Source organism: Pseudopipra pipra, chromosome 1, assembly GCF_036250125.1.
Source record: "Pseudopipra pipra isolate bDixPip1 chromosome 1, bDixPip1.hap1, whole genome shotgun sequence".
NCBI classification, from domain to species: domain Eukaryota; kingdom Metazoa; phylum Chordata; class Aves; order Passeriformes; family Pipridae; genus Pseudopipra; species Pseudopipra pipra.
Window position 1 is genome coordinate 59,257,617 of NC_087549.1, and position 15,153 is coordinate 59,272,769.

At 42.8% G+C, this 15,153-nt stretch overlaps 1 protein-coding gene across 1 annotated transcript in view; it reads left to right on the forward strand.

Moving 5' to 3' along the window:
• Positions 1-7,165: 7,165 nt before the first annotated feature.
• ZNF407 (zinc finger protein 407) overlaps positions 7,166-15,153 on the forward strand; it is a 335,031-nt gene continuing 327,043 nt past the window's right edge. The window contains 2 exon segments of the mRNA XM_064658176.1: positions 7,166-7,415; positions 7,417-7,531. Coding sequence (XP_064514246.1) covers positions 7,260-7,415; positions 7,417-7,531 — 271 coding nt within the window. The 5' untranslated portion in view covers positions 7,166-7,259.

The window sequence follows — 15,153 nt, forward strand, 5'->3', positions numbered from 1 at the left end:
AATAAGCTTCAAAAAGCATTGAAAGAAACGGCTGCTCATAAACATGATACTTCGGGCCGAAGAGTAGAAAGCTTGGTGAGATGGAGGTAGCAGATTCCTCCAAGAAAGAGGTATGCAGACTGTGTTTCTAGAAATATAACTGCTCTGAAATATCACTACAATACATGCTGTTTATGTGTTCTACAACATTACAAAGCACAATTGAAGGGATTATGTATTTCTACAGTTGCTCTTCGTAATGTCAAACAGAATATAGTCAGCAAAGACAGCATCATTTTATAAGCACAGACACCATCAGAACAGTGCACTGAAATAAAGTTGTGCTCTAAAATAGCCACTTACTGTCAAGTTAAAACCATGTGCATGAAACAGTGGGACCAGTGAATTATGCAGACCATCTCCATGCCTCCTTCAGTCCCAGAGGAGATAAACAGCAGAAAATTTCAATTTCTCCTAGCCATGAAAGAAAGCACTGGGGAAGCCACTCATGCCCACAGGGGTATCCAGAGCTACTATTTCCCTCTTACATCAAGAACGAGTATCCACCCTGTCTTTTCCTTTTTTTATAGATTTTGCAGCATCTCATCAGACTTTTGAAAAAAAAAAAAAGGTGTGCATTTTTCTAAGGTCTGTACTGTTATACAACATTTCTAGCAATGTTACTTCTTGGTTGCGTTAACAGCTATTTGTTGCCACAGTAAGTTAAAGATAACTTTCCGATAATAGTGTTAGAAATAGGATTAAAGTTCGCTTCCTTTGTTAGCCTTATTCTAGATATGCCATATCCCATGTCATAGAATATTAGATAGTCTCAAATCCTGACCACCTAACTACAGAAATGGTATGTACATTTTGTGTGTATACATGTGCATGTATGTAGCTATACGTATGTACATGTACACTTGCAAGATCTAATCCAGTCACTGACTTAAAAAAAAAAAGAAAATCCTGTTTATTCTGATTCAGGTTTTTTCTTACTAAGGATTGAATAAGGGGAAAACAACTCTGTGGAGATGTCCAACAGCAGCATCTATATCTTTGACAGCTTGACAGACATATCAAGACTTGATTGTAGAATCATAAAAGGGTTTGGGTTGGAAGGGTCCTTAAAGATCATAGAATCATGGAATAGGTTGGGCTGGAAGAGACCTTTGGAAGCCATCTAATCCAAGCCCCCTGCAATGAGCAGGATCAACCAGATCAGTTTGTTCAGTGCCCTGTCCAAGCTGACTTTAAATATGTCCAGGGATGGGGCATCAACCACTTCTCTGGGCAACCTCTGCCAGCGTTTCATCGCAAAAAAAATTGTTCATATATCTAGTTTAAACCTACACTTTTTAAGTTCAAAACCATTATCTCTTGTGTCCTATTGCAACAGGCCCTGCTAAAAAGTTTGTGCCCCATCTTTCTAATAGGTCCCCTTTAAGTACTGGAAGGCTGATACAAGGTTTCCCCAGAGTCTTCTCTTCTCCAGGCCGAACAGCTCAAACTTTCTCTGCCTGTCTTTGCAGGAGAGGTGCTCCATCCCTCTGATCAGCTTGGTGGCCCTCCTCTGGACTCATTCTAAGAGGTCCACGTCTTTCTTGTCATGAGGACCCCAGATGGGGTGGGGGTCTCAGGAGGGCAGAGTAGAGGGGGAGAATCATCTCCCTCGACCTGGTGGCCGTGCTGCTTTTGATGCAGCTGCCATTGTGTGTTGCAAGTGTACACTGTTGGCTCATGTCCAGCTTTTCATCCAACAGAAAACCCCTAAGTCCTTCTCTGCAGGGCTGTTCTCAATGAATTATGATTATTAGCAAGCCTAACGACACTGGGGATGTCCTACAGTACCTGAGAAATATATCTCTAGGATGGCAGACACTACTCGGATCCTGTGTGAACACTGCCAGTGGAGTGGCAGCCAAGCCAAATGCCCCAGAGCACATCTAACAGCATGAAGTGCCTATACATAGCTGGTCAAGGTCTGCCCATCTCCCTAGTACATTGTCCCAAGTCTTCCCTTTTTTTAGGCTGTAGAGAATGGAACATTCACAAGTGGGAGCATATTTTCGTACTGATAATAAATATGAAAGAATGAATCAGAATATTTTCATTTCCACTTAAAATCAGCGGGTTTAAGTGTGCAAGTTGCTTTTTTATATTAGATAAATACAGCTTTTAATCTTTAAATAATGTTTCAAAAGAGAAGACTAAAAAACGTGTCAGCTAAAATCACAGAGAATAAGATGCTGACAATAGGAGCTGAAGGCATAGAGAGTTAAGCGGCCCTCCTGAGACTGAGAACTAATCAGGTCATCATCTGCTTAGCCTGTGAAAGTGGAAGATTAGGCTTACTCATGTAGTTATGGTTTTTCTTTTCAGTAACATTACTCCCAAGAAGCTTGACTTTGACTCCCGATAGTTATTCTTTTCAGAAGACAGCATTTAGCTTGTTTCACAAAATGTAATAAAATGCCTTGCTAGTTAAGAATGTTCATAGTTCATGTTTACACAAGGAAGATTGTGCAACTGTGCCTTTATCATTGACACAGGAGCCCATGTCACAGGGGCTGGTGCCATTGAAGACACACGAGTTCCCTTGCTCCGGCTGGAAAATTCCACCTACAAGTAACTTGTTAAGTTAAATACTGATGCATGAAAAAAGTCCTGAACACAATCTTCTCATTTCATAGATGCTGTTTGGTCTTCCCGACTCATCTCTGTGTGGCTCACCATTGGGTGCATGGGGTGCCTGTGTGTGCAAAACTCAAATGTGGGTAAGTATATGCAACCGTGGACCCTCGTTCTCACCTACCTCCAGGGACTGTCCTCACTGCTAACTACAACAGTCACCGCTAGCTATTTTCCACCAGGGGATTTTCTAAGACCCTCATAAAACTTTTGCAGTTTCTTACCCCTTCTCCTTTCCACTTGCTTTTTTAGAAGACTTTTCTGCAAAAGTCGTACTTCACCTATAGTTATTGTCATACCTTTAAGAGGTATGTCACTAGATAAATATTTTAAACAAGTGAAACTTGCCACATTCACTTACGCCTCAAGGCAGGAACGACAGCTGTGTTTTTCTGTGGACTTAAAAACAGATGTGTGGAAGTGCAAACATATAACTAGGTGTGGAATTCGGATTCTATTTGCTAAGAAACTTCACTCTTGGGAGGGGAAAAAAACCCCACAAAACGTTGCTTAAGCTCCAAAGTCCACTCTGTACAAGGTGTATCCTCACAGCAAAGAAAAATGGTTGTGTTCCTAACTCAATGAGAAGTTGAGAACATCAGTGTGTAACTAGCAAATTCTTCCATTAAAGCTAACAATTTACACACATCCTTATTTCAGTGGAGGTAGTTCTAACAGGACTTGGATGCATGTGCCAGGTGGATAACATGCTGACTTAGTGAACACGAAAAATAGGGATAATTCCAGCCAGGGAAGAGCGGAATGAGAACATGGGAGTAACAACTTTTTTTGCATGTTCTTTTCTGATCTGATACCATATTAAATCTTAAAGTTTATGTATTAATGCATAATATATCAGTCTTGATGTTTATATTTGAGAACATTTGTCTATTTGAGAAACTTGCTTTGTAAGTTTCCAAAAGATTAATTATACAGTGGCAGAGCTGTAAATACTGGCATGCTGGACATCTTCACACATAACAGATAATACAGGGTAATAAATGACTGTCATTTTACTGCAATGAATTATTATTAAAATTAAGTGAATTTTATTAAAAAAACACAGTACAACAAAATCAAATCCTTGGAGCTTTGGCAGTGTCAGCCTCCAGACAGACTTATATATAGCCCTAGTTAAAAGAAACCAGATGTTGTGTATGTATGCATGGATAATGCTGATGTTGCTACCTGTCTCAAAATCCTTTTGATGATCTCAACTGAGAAATAACATGAAGTGCCAGCCAATTGCATGTTCCCCATCTCTCAGATGCAGTTACAATTTTCTTTAATTTTTTTTTTTAATATCTGTAAGAATAATTCAAAGATCATGCTAGCCATGTATTTTTATTTGTGGAACTGAAGGGGATTTTTTTTTCCCTGAGCTTAGAATTGAAACTGTAATCTCTGTCATAGAAACTGGAAAATATTCAACATGACATGCTCCTGACACATACCCTTCTGGTGTGAAGAAACAAGTGGTGGCAGAGCCCTCCTATGAATTTAATATAAGTTTGCATCACTCTTTTTTTATACTTAGAAATTCAAGAGTTAGTACTGCTTTACTTGTCTCCTTGTATTGCCTTCACGACAAGGCATCAAATTCCACAGACAGCATTAGCATTCCCAATTTTGCAGCAACCTGATATTCCAGTGACTACTTCAAACGATAGTTTCATCACAGTGAGAGGATCAGTAAGATCCAGGAAGTACATCCTTTCTCAAGCTGGTTTTTTTGGGGGGTTCTGGACACTGAACGTTAGCTATATAGTCCACTTTGTAATGAAAAGCAGTGGAATGAAAGAAAATACAGTTTAAACAAACACACAAACATAATCACAATGAAGAGATGCTGTAAGCTTCATTCCTGGTGAACAAGCTAGCAATGACAGTCTGTGGTGCCTTTGCCAAGTCGCCCCTATAGAGCGCACTCAGATGTGCATGGGTCCAGGAGAAATAATCTCCACCTGCAGTTCTCAGTAGGTGGTGGTGTATCTTAACACGGGATCTTCTGGATGGAACAGCCTGAAGACTTAAACATTGGTGTTAATGGGTAAAAATGCTGGTTGTCTGCTTCAAGTAACCTCAATATTCAGCAGCATGGGGGGGAAAAAAAAAGAGGTTTGGTGTACTGGTACACTCATATTGATGTTTGTATCTAGAAAGTTATACGCACAAAGATTTAAGTGATGTCTCCTGTTTGCATGTTTTCTATTGTGTATGCAAAACACTTTAATTGTTTGTGCTATATACACAATTGCTTTCTAGGACCATTTACTACTATTTTTTTTGTGATATTGGTTACCGTTGACTACTAGACTTTTATGTAACATAAATGTTACACACTTCTCTTACCACTCCTCAGCTGGACTGTAACTTGGCTTTAGAGAAACATAACTTGGATTATTCAGGCTTTGATGAAAGATCACATCTGACTCCTCAAGTGCCTCTGTGAAGACACCTCTCAGTGCACTTGCAGACATCCATGGCTCCCATGTGTTGAAGGCTTCAGGGATCTGCTGCGTGGTCATTTGCAGGATCAGCACTTTATCACTGGAGTGTATTTAACTTCTTGGCTATCAGTCCAATCTTTGTAACATCAGATCACATTTTTGCTAGGAAAAAATTATCTTGAAAAGTCCACATGAATATATTCTGGGTTTACAATCCATTGATAAACTAATCTATTAACTAATTAAATCTTTACTAACTAATCACTGAGTTATTCTACTTGCACTTTAATATATCAGTATTTCAGAACCTAGAACTAGCACTTAAATTTCAGCACCACTTTAAAATTATGTATATACCTAAGCCAGAATATTAAATGTAGGGATGTTTGTAAACACTTAATAAATAGAGCTTAAAATAAAAAAAAAATTAGTAAAGGTAAATTTTTTTCTTTTATTAACAGTGATTCTGCCTTAATTGTTGCTTCTCCTATAGCAATGGCTCCCTCTTCAGGCTATTCCTAAAATGCGTTGCCTCTCTTCATCTTCTGTTAGAAATATCTCAACTTACAAAACTGCACCTCTCATGATCACACCTTCTTCAGTATGTTTCCTCACGGTAAGCAGATGATGAAATAACTGGTGGACTAGGCAGGCTGACTTGGTGTTACTTGAGTTTCAGACCTAAAAATCTTTTCAGGCATACGAAAGAAATTTGTAAATGGCAGAGAAACTGAGTTTGAGGGACATCAAAAGATCATTTTACCTGTTTTCCCTGTGCTGAAAAGTAATAAGAACAAGTAGACTCTTTAGACTTAATTATCGTTCTTAAAACTGTCAATGTTACATGTTTACACAGCCTCAAACTACTATATATATATATGTGTGTGTGTGTGTGTGTGTGCGCGTAAGATCCCAGATATCTTCTAACAAATTAAGCAGTGTTCTGTGTAGATTTCCTATTACATGCAGGACGACTCAATTCTGTCCTGCAACCCTTAAGTACAGAACAAGGAGAGAGCCTTCTCTCACTGATGGTTCTGCGTGGCACTTTACTGTTTTAAACCCTGTTCATTCATTTCAATCTTTCCTAAGACTCTGGTAAAGGGTAAACTCTTGGGTTCTTGACTTTCATTTGATGAAAGGCTCGGGCGATGAAAGGCTGCATTCTCAAACCATTCTTCCAGTCTTTGCAACCCGTGACAGAATTGGCATTGCTGTGCCATAAACCTAAGAGATTAGTCAGTGACTAATCGGATAAAGAGAACTCTCGTCAGTTCTAATTAGTAAGCTCGTGCACACTGTATGACTAGAAAGCATCAGTGAACTCCAAATATATTCACAACGAGGCGCTCTCTCCAAACGTCTCTGTGCCACGGCCTTGAAGAACGCTAAACTCTGTCTACTAAAAAATACTGTGTAAAACCTGCATTTTAAAGATCGTAAGCAACAGTGAAAAAGTAATTGCATTCCACCACAGGCGTCCAAAGACTCTTTAGACCACGCTTCTTTACCTGGTTGTTAATCATGTGACTTAGCTTAAGAAAAGGGGAAAGTAGGGTCTTCATCATCACAGTTTCTTCATGAGCCTATAAACCACCAGATACTTTACATACTGCCTCCCCCTCGCCTTATTCAGCCGTTTCTCTTCTGAAACTGCACCTCACGAAAGATTTAAGTATAGCTCGGACAGACTGTATCCCCTTCGAACGATAACCCTTGCGAAAGCCTGCGGTGCTGCGTGTCACCGCCGTGTTTCATACTCCCCCAGGACAGCTTTCTCAGGGACCACAGCTAAGTCTCGCTGCGGCGCCGGCGCAGAGCGAAAACTGGGAACCCCAACTTTATTTTACGCACAGCCCCGCACGGCCCAAGGTTTTAACCGGGCAATCCAGCGCCGAGTGCTGCCGTGGGCACAGAAACCACACACCGGACTCTGCCGCGCGCCAAGGAAAGCGCAGTTTCGGGAAGCTCCAACACCGCGCGCTGGCTCCTGCCAGCGGCGCCTGCCCTCGCTCGGGCCGGGGCTCGGAGCTGCGGCCTCGCCGGCACGCACATCCTGGGAAAACGCTGGGGGCTCCCTCCTTCGTTCGGGGCCACGGTGCCCGCCTGCCGGGGCCCTTCCCGAGCAGACCGGGGGCGATGTCCGGCCAGGGCAGGATGGCGGCGCAGACACAACGCGCGCGCTCACGTGACGCGGCGGCCGTTGAGTGCGCAGCCCCTCGCGCCCGCGGCGGCACGAGCGGCGCCTCCGCGGCGCCTCCGCACCGACTCCCACCCCGCCGCCGCCGTCGCGTCACGTGAGTGCGCCCCGGCCCCGCCCCCCGCCGGGCGTGACGCAGCGCGGCGGATCTACGGCGCGCCACTGGTGACACGGCTCGGCACAAGCGGAGGCGCCCAGCTCCCCTTGCACGGTAAGCGCTGACCGCCGCGGCGCGGCCGCCTCGCCCCGCCGCCCGGCGGCGCGGGGAGGCCCGCCGCCTCGGGCCCTCGCGGAGGGGGCTCACGGGGCCGCCGCGCCGCCGTCTCCCCTCGGGCTTTTTGGGCCTCTGCGCTGCCGTCGTTTTTTTTTTTTTTTGCGGGTGGGCGGGCGGTGGCGTCGCCTCCGACCCAATCCCGCGCGTGGTCCCTCCCCCGCTGCCCGCCGATTGGACACGCCGCCGAGGGCGGGAAGAGCGCCCCGCGCGCCTATTGGCCGAGTCAGCCGGCCTCGGGGCCGCCGCAGATCTTCCCTTCTGTTGTGCCGCGGGCGGGCGGGAGAGCAGAGCAGAGGGAGAGGGATCGGGAGAGAGGAGCGGAGGGAGGGAGAGAGGGAGAGCGAGAGGGAGAGCCGGGCGGGGCGGGAGCGCGCGAGCCCCGCCGCATTGCGCGGTTCCGGCTGGCGCGTGCTCTGGGCTCCTGCCTCGCCCTCACTCCTTAGGGCTGGTGCGCAGGCGCGGGGCCGGGCCGGGCGGGGCTGTGACGCCCGTGTCACCTGCCCTGCGAGGTGACAGCGGTGGCGGCGCGGGGGTGTGGGGGGTGCTCGGCCCCGTCGGCCGCCGCCCGCGGGCACCGTGCCGGGCAGCGCCCCTGAGGCGCCGCGCGGGGCCGGTTTGCGCAGGCGCGGCGGGGCGGGGCCGGTGGTGCCCAGGATGGGCTCGGTTCCACCCCGCGCTGCCGGGAGGACACCTGAGGTTTCGGCGTGCGGGGTTTGGCGCTTTTTTGAGCGGTTTTTGCTGCCCGAACCCCTCTTTTTTTTTTCCTCTCCCCGCCCCCACCCCGACCTCGCGCAGCCTTTCCCGAAGGTCGCTGCAGCATAAGCGGGAATGAGCTTTGAGAAGTAGTGCGGTTGGCGGTGAGGGGCAACGCACTTGACATCAGGAGCTCTGTACGCGGCTCTTAACAAGTAATAAAGGAAGGGTTGTAGCCACTTTCCCTTTATTATGCTTCAGTCACTAAACAGAGCAGTCATGGAATCACTTAGGTTGGAAAAGTCCGCTGAAATCATCAAATCCAACGTATGACCAAACACCACCATTTCAACTAGATCATCGCACTAAGTGCCTCATCCAGGCGTTCCTTAAACACCTCCAGGGATGGTGACTCCACCACCTCCCCGGGCAGCCCATCCTAATGTCTAATTACACTCTCTATAAAAAAATTCTTCCTAACGTCCAGTTCAAAGTTCTGGCACAGTTTAACACTGTGATCTCTTTTCCTGTCCGTGGTTGCCTGGGAGAAGGGGCTGACCCTATCTGACTATAGCTTTCTTTCAGGTAGTTGTAGAGAGCAGTAAGGACTCCCTTGAGCCTCTCAGGCTAAACAACCCCAATTCCACGAGCTGCTGCTCCTCCGAGCACTTGTTCTCCAGACCTTTCAGTAGCTCTGTGCCTTTCTCCGGTTTGTCTCTTGAATCGTGAGCACCTTCTGTGCTGTCACAGTCTTGTAATGTTCAACATGGTTTTGTCCGATCTAGGGAGTTAGTAGATGCTGAGGGGACCTGTCAGATTGTGGCAGGGAAAGTATGTTCCCATAAATAGCATAGCAGTTATTAATACATTTCCAAAGGGGTGTATATCTTCAATAGAAAAGGTGGTTAAACCAAAACTACTGTTTTAGGTGGCCTTTGAGGGATAGGTTATCTGTGTATCTGTTATCTCAGGAGGAAATTCTTTACTGTGAGGGTGGTGAAGCACTGGCACAGGTTGGCCAGGGAAGTTGTGGATGCCCCATCCCTGGAAGTGTTCCGAGGCCAGGCTGGATGGAGCTCTGAGCGACCTGGTCTAGTGGAAGGTGTCCCTGCCCATGGCAAGGGGGTTGGAACTAGATGATCTTTAAGGTCCCGTCCTTTCCAAGACATTCTATGGTTCTATGATTCTATGATTCTACCTTGTTTAATTTGACTTGTTATAACAGGTTTCCTGTTGCTCCTTCAAATAATTAGTGTGGCCTGTGAACCACAGTGTTAATCTTAAATGTAGTGTTAGATAAGGAGAAAGGAAAGGAATGCTGTAGCTAGTGGTGATCTCAGAATTTAAACAGTTACAGCTTTGTTTCTTGTTTTCCAGTGCCCTCTTTGCTTCTTTGTGTAGTTGTTCTGATGCAGACTTGAAAGACCTTGGGTTTGTCGTGTGCTCGTGTTCATCTATATCGTACTAAGCATGATGGTAACGCTTAGGGAGTAGTAAATAATGGAAATCCAAAAGTGCCAGGGTAATAATGGCAGAAGTGATTTGCTGATGGTGCAAAACAATAACAGACTAACATATAATTTAAACACTGGATGTAATTCCCTGTGATTCTTACCTTAATAATCTGAAGGTGTGGCCTGTGAAGACTATAAATTTTCCATTCCTATACCAGAACATGAGTAATCAAGATGTTTGCGTGAAGCTGGAGCTTTGGATGCTGGGATCTATATTTTTCCCAGGTCACACCTCTTCATGAAAGATGAAGACAATTACAGGCTTCAGTTTGGTCTCTCTTGTAATCTCCTACACTATTCACAGCAAGTTACATTCATCATAGAAGTAACATTGCAGTCATTCCACCCTTATTTCATAAATTACTTCAGCATGGACATATAATCAGATTGTAGCTTTTATATATAAAATATGGAGCCTGGCAGTAATTGTATAATCCATACATTTTAAAAAAAGTCAAATGCACTGATGTGACAACACGATGATGGACTGCGACTTTTTCAGTATGTTCAAACATGTCACTTTTATTAGCATTTTGGGAAATATAATTCAAACGACCTGAGTTAAATCCTTTACTATCATTCTTCTGTAGGAACTATTGTATAGTAACAACATCAAAGATTTCTAATTTATTTGCATGAAAGTTTTCTTTGTTAGAAACACTTTTAAAACTTAAGCTGCATTGTCTCTTTTTATAGAAAAACATAACTTGGAGTTAGAATGCGTGTGAAGCAAATGTCAGTCACAATATTCCATTAAAATCAACCTTTTGTAGTGAAGAACAGCATTTTCGTGTTAGTGTGCACAACATTAAGAATAAGGTGGCTTTACTTTGCCTAGTTGGTTTTTTTTTAATCTTTTGAATATGTACAGATTTGTGGTTTTGTGCAAGAGCTAAAATCTACAGAGATGTGGCCTATGAAATGTGGTTAAACTGGATTTGTTCAGCGGCTCCTATGTTTGAATTTCCTGAAATGGTTTAGAATTTAAATATTCTCATTCTTGGAAAAACCAGAAGACTTCATTGGATGGATGACACCATCACTCAAATAAAAATATTGTTTTAAGATACATCTGATCTTGTCATTCATTCCAATTAATGCTGTGGTATTATGGTGCATATAACCAAATCACCACCAGGTCAACTACACTATGGCACTAAGTGCCATGTCCAGTCTTTCCTTAAACACTTCCAGGGACAATGAGTCCATGACCTCCTTGGCCTGTCCATTCCAATGCCTAATCACACTTTGGATGAAGAAATTCTTCCTAATGCCCAGTCTAAACCTCCCCTGGTGCAGTTTAAGACTATGTCCTTTTCCTATTGCTAGTTGCCTGGGAGAAGAGGCTGAAGTACCATGCCTAGCACTAAGAGGCAGAGGATTAACTGAGGACATTTTGGAGAGAATGAATTAGGAGTAGGGTCACACAGGAGGTGGCACTGCAAACTGCTTAAATCTAGCCTGGCCTAGGGTGTCAAAGTTCACGTGAAATCTCTCCAATGATGTTGGAGTGGTTTAATCTTTGGTCTGTTTGCCTTTGCAGTGGACACTCTTATGTCATTACACAAGTGCATGAAAGTTTTAATACACCTATACCTACTTTTTTTCTAAACTGTGTATTTTTTTTTTTGTCAATTTGGACTGTGCTAACAAATAAACTCAGTCATTATTAGCCTGTGTTTTTAAAACCAGTGAAGGAGCAAAAAATGTAAAGATGTTTTTCTTGTAATCTCTTAATGTCTCACCTGCAGAAATTCCAAAGGTGATGTTTTGCTTTGCAGAAAGAAGCTGTATGTTTAAAATGGGGGAACCTACTCTGCAACTAGGAATTCTGGTAGTCCTGTTTCTGCTGTCTGCCAGTGAAGGGTCTGTAGTTACAGAAAAGTTAGCCCATTCTAGGTGTTGATGTTAAATATACGTGGAAGTTTTCATACTTGACTTCATTTCAATTCTTCTACAGCAGTTGTACTACAGTTTTTTTTCAGTAGTCTGGCCTGCTTCCAAACTGCTGTCTTTAATAGAACAGGTTATATAGACTGGGCTGGGAGGCTGTGGATATCCCTAAGTTTCTTTGGTCCTTGGTACAGGCATAAACTTTAATTGCCTCTGGCCTTCTAAGTCTAAAAATACAAGTTTTTATATGTGTGTTGTGTGCAATGGCCAAGGAGGAGGCATGCAGAGTAATTAGGGTATGGAGTATTTCAGTGTATACATCTGAACGTATACATATCTATAGATTACTGTTTTGCTACAAATGCATGTATAGTTGCTTTTCTGTCTCATATTTCTTTGTTTCATTGTAGTTATAAAGAAAGTTTCTTGCTGTCCTTAGCCCCACCTTTGGTATTTCAAAAGTTCTTCTCAAAATATAGGTGAAAGGACATAAAAATTACATATAAATGTTAAAATCCACTGCAATTACAAGGTGTAACAAAATTCATCCTAATAGTAGTACTGGGTCATCTTTTGTATGGAAATCATTGTTTCATGTTTTGGGTTTTTTTTTTATGGAATCCTTATAGTTACGTGGTATATAAGCATTTCTGTTGAAAACTTCCAGCAAAAGTCTGAAAAGTGTGGAGATCCCGACAAGGATTCTGGTTTAAGCAAAGACAGAAACAGGTTGTTGTGGTGCCATTTGGATGGCCTTGGGAGCTCTGGGATGGCTTTATACTTCCGTATATGTGAGTTCTCTCTTTAATCAGGTTTTCAAGCTTGGGCTCTCTGGAACAGCCTGTGGCTTGTGCCTGTTTCCATTTGGTGGGTTAATGGTTTGCTGTAAACATTTGCTATAAACATGTGAGAGAGTCCATGCAGAATTGGCTTATGTGGAGGAGTCTTACTTTACCTGTACTGATGGTGTATAGCACGTTGGCATCACCCACTTCTGTGTTTGAGGGAGAAGCAGGAACAGGGGTGACCTGTCCATCTAGATTCACATGCAGAAGCATCAGACTCACTACTCCTGTGCTGCTGGGGAAGTTGGTGCCTGTGGGAAGCACTGCACTAGCTGGGATGTGTGTGTGCTGCAGCTGAGTCTCACACCTGCTGTATGCCCAGAGCTCACTGGCAGTGCTGGGGTTTCCTGCTCAATGTTCTGCGACCATGCAGGAAATCCTGTATAGCTGAAAAGTGTCCAATTTCCTGGTGCACGGGGTGCAGGAAGGAAGCACAAGACTTCTGAGGAGCATGTCTTGACATTCGTGGGATGCCCAGCACACACGCACATCCTTCTCCCCAAGAACCATGACATAGGAATATGGCACTTTTGCATTTTGCAATGCCATGTGGTCTGTTAACACGGAGAAAGAAATTCTTTGTTGCATGCTTGCCTTCCACTGAATGCTTAAGTGAAATCATACATTATATTTAAGTTGGATTGTTCCAAGTCCTTGAGAAGAGAATAGCAAACTCCAGAAATTCAGTAAAGGTAGAATGTTGCACTTTCCTAGTTCCTTGCTGTGTAACACACTTTCTGCATGGTTGTATTGACATTGGATTTGGGACATTGAATAAGCAGCAAGGACAGCAGTGATCCTTGTGTTTTTGGTTTTTTTGTTTGATTTGTTACTTTTTTCTTTTTCACTTTCCATTTTCAATGCCAATGAAGTAAAAGCTGTTTCTTTTCATGCTCCCCATGTAAGGCAAACCGAGGTTTACCTTCCTCTTTAAAGGGAAGGGAGTACTCGCCTTCTGTCATATAAATTGTTAATAGGATATACACTTCTGGGGAGTCAGAATGGATAAATAAAAAATCTAAAAGCATCGATAAACTGAAGCTTGTTTGTTTGTTTGCTTTGGCAGCTCCAGAATAAAGTGCAATGAATGCTAAAAATTACTAGTTTAGTCTGTGTACTAGTTTAGCCTGTGTACTAGTTTAGTCTTTCTTGGGCAAAGCCTGGTTTTTATAAGTCAGAGCTAATTTTTTTTGGATTGGATCCAGTGCTAGCATAACATCTAAGTTCAAAGATACAGTACATAAAAATGTTTTCTGGATGTTGTCTTCAAAATCTGCCAACTTAGTTTCTATTGTTCTGAGTTTTATTGGTACAACAATGGACTGATTTGAATTGCATTTTTTTTTTTCCTTCCTTGTTGTTCCCATTTTCATTTTAAATTATTTACAAGTCTGAGGCTTGGAGATGAGAGCCTAATGAATGCTTTAAAAAATAAAGCCTTCTTCTTTAAGCATGTTATCCTTCATGTTTTGAATTTATAACCCAGGCCTTAATGAATAGTTTCCTAGTTATTCTCATCTTAGAATTTATGAGCTGTCCTATTTACAAGTTTTACCTATACAATGGAAAGATAATTCCTGTTTACCTTAAATGAACTGTTCTTGTTAACAAGTGTAAACTGCTAATTAGGAGTAATATGGCAATAAATACTATGTCAAACCTTTTAATAATGTGAAGGTGCGATATTTAGTTTTTGAGCCTTTTTTTGGTGCGTTCCGTATAAACATACTGATTGTTGTGGTTTTTGCTATCTCATAGACATATCAGGTTAATAAAAAGTATTCTAGGGAAAAACTGTGGTGTTTAAGTCCTCACAGAAGCAGGTTCACTTCTGTCCTGCATTTAGGTCGGTATGTTTGTACCCACACAGTATTGATATTTTGGTAAGCCTCATTGTTGGGAGGCTTCAGATAGGTGGCAGACATTTGAAAGAACCCTTATGACTTCATGTATATTCCATGTAGTATTTTGTTAACAGTTAAGTTATTCTCCTGAAAAAATAGCAGGAATAACACTAGTTGTTTTGGTTTTGAGTGTAGATGAACGTAATTTAATCAGGAAGGAAAGGAAACCTGCGATTAGAATTTGATGTCATTTACCTGACTATAAATCAGAGTATTTTCATTTAGTTTAACAGAATTTTTTGAATTTGTGTCAAAATGACCAAAATCAGAACCTGACACATGCTTTCCATTTCATAATTTGCGCATACAAAACCAAACAAATAAAATTGGATTTTATTTTTTTGTTCAAATTTTACCCCAAAACCCAGGTTGTTCTTGAGCAGACCTTTTATAACAGTGTTGTTACTTGTTGGTACCAGGAACTTGGCAGATATGTTGTACGAAAAAAAACCCACTTTTTTTTTTCTTTAGTTTTTTTCTGATTAAAGTGTCAAAGCTACAGACTTGTGGGTTTGAGTGCCTTTCTAAATCTAGGTAGCTTGAAAATTCTTGACAAGTATTTCTTTGACTTCTTTTTGTGTGCCTCTCATACCTGCAGACGGTTGTATGTAGGCTTTGTTCCCTGTCTGATTATCTTTGTGTCACCCAAGGAGTTTCCAACAGGGATGGCAACCTGAGGAGGGAAGGGGAGGAAGTGACTGAAGACAAAG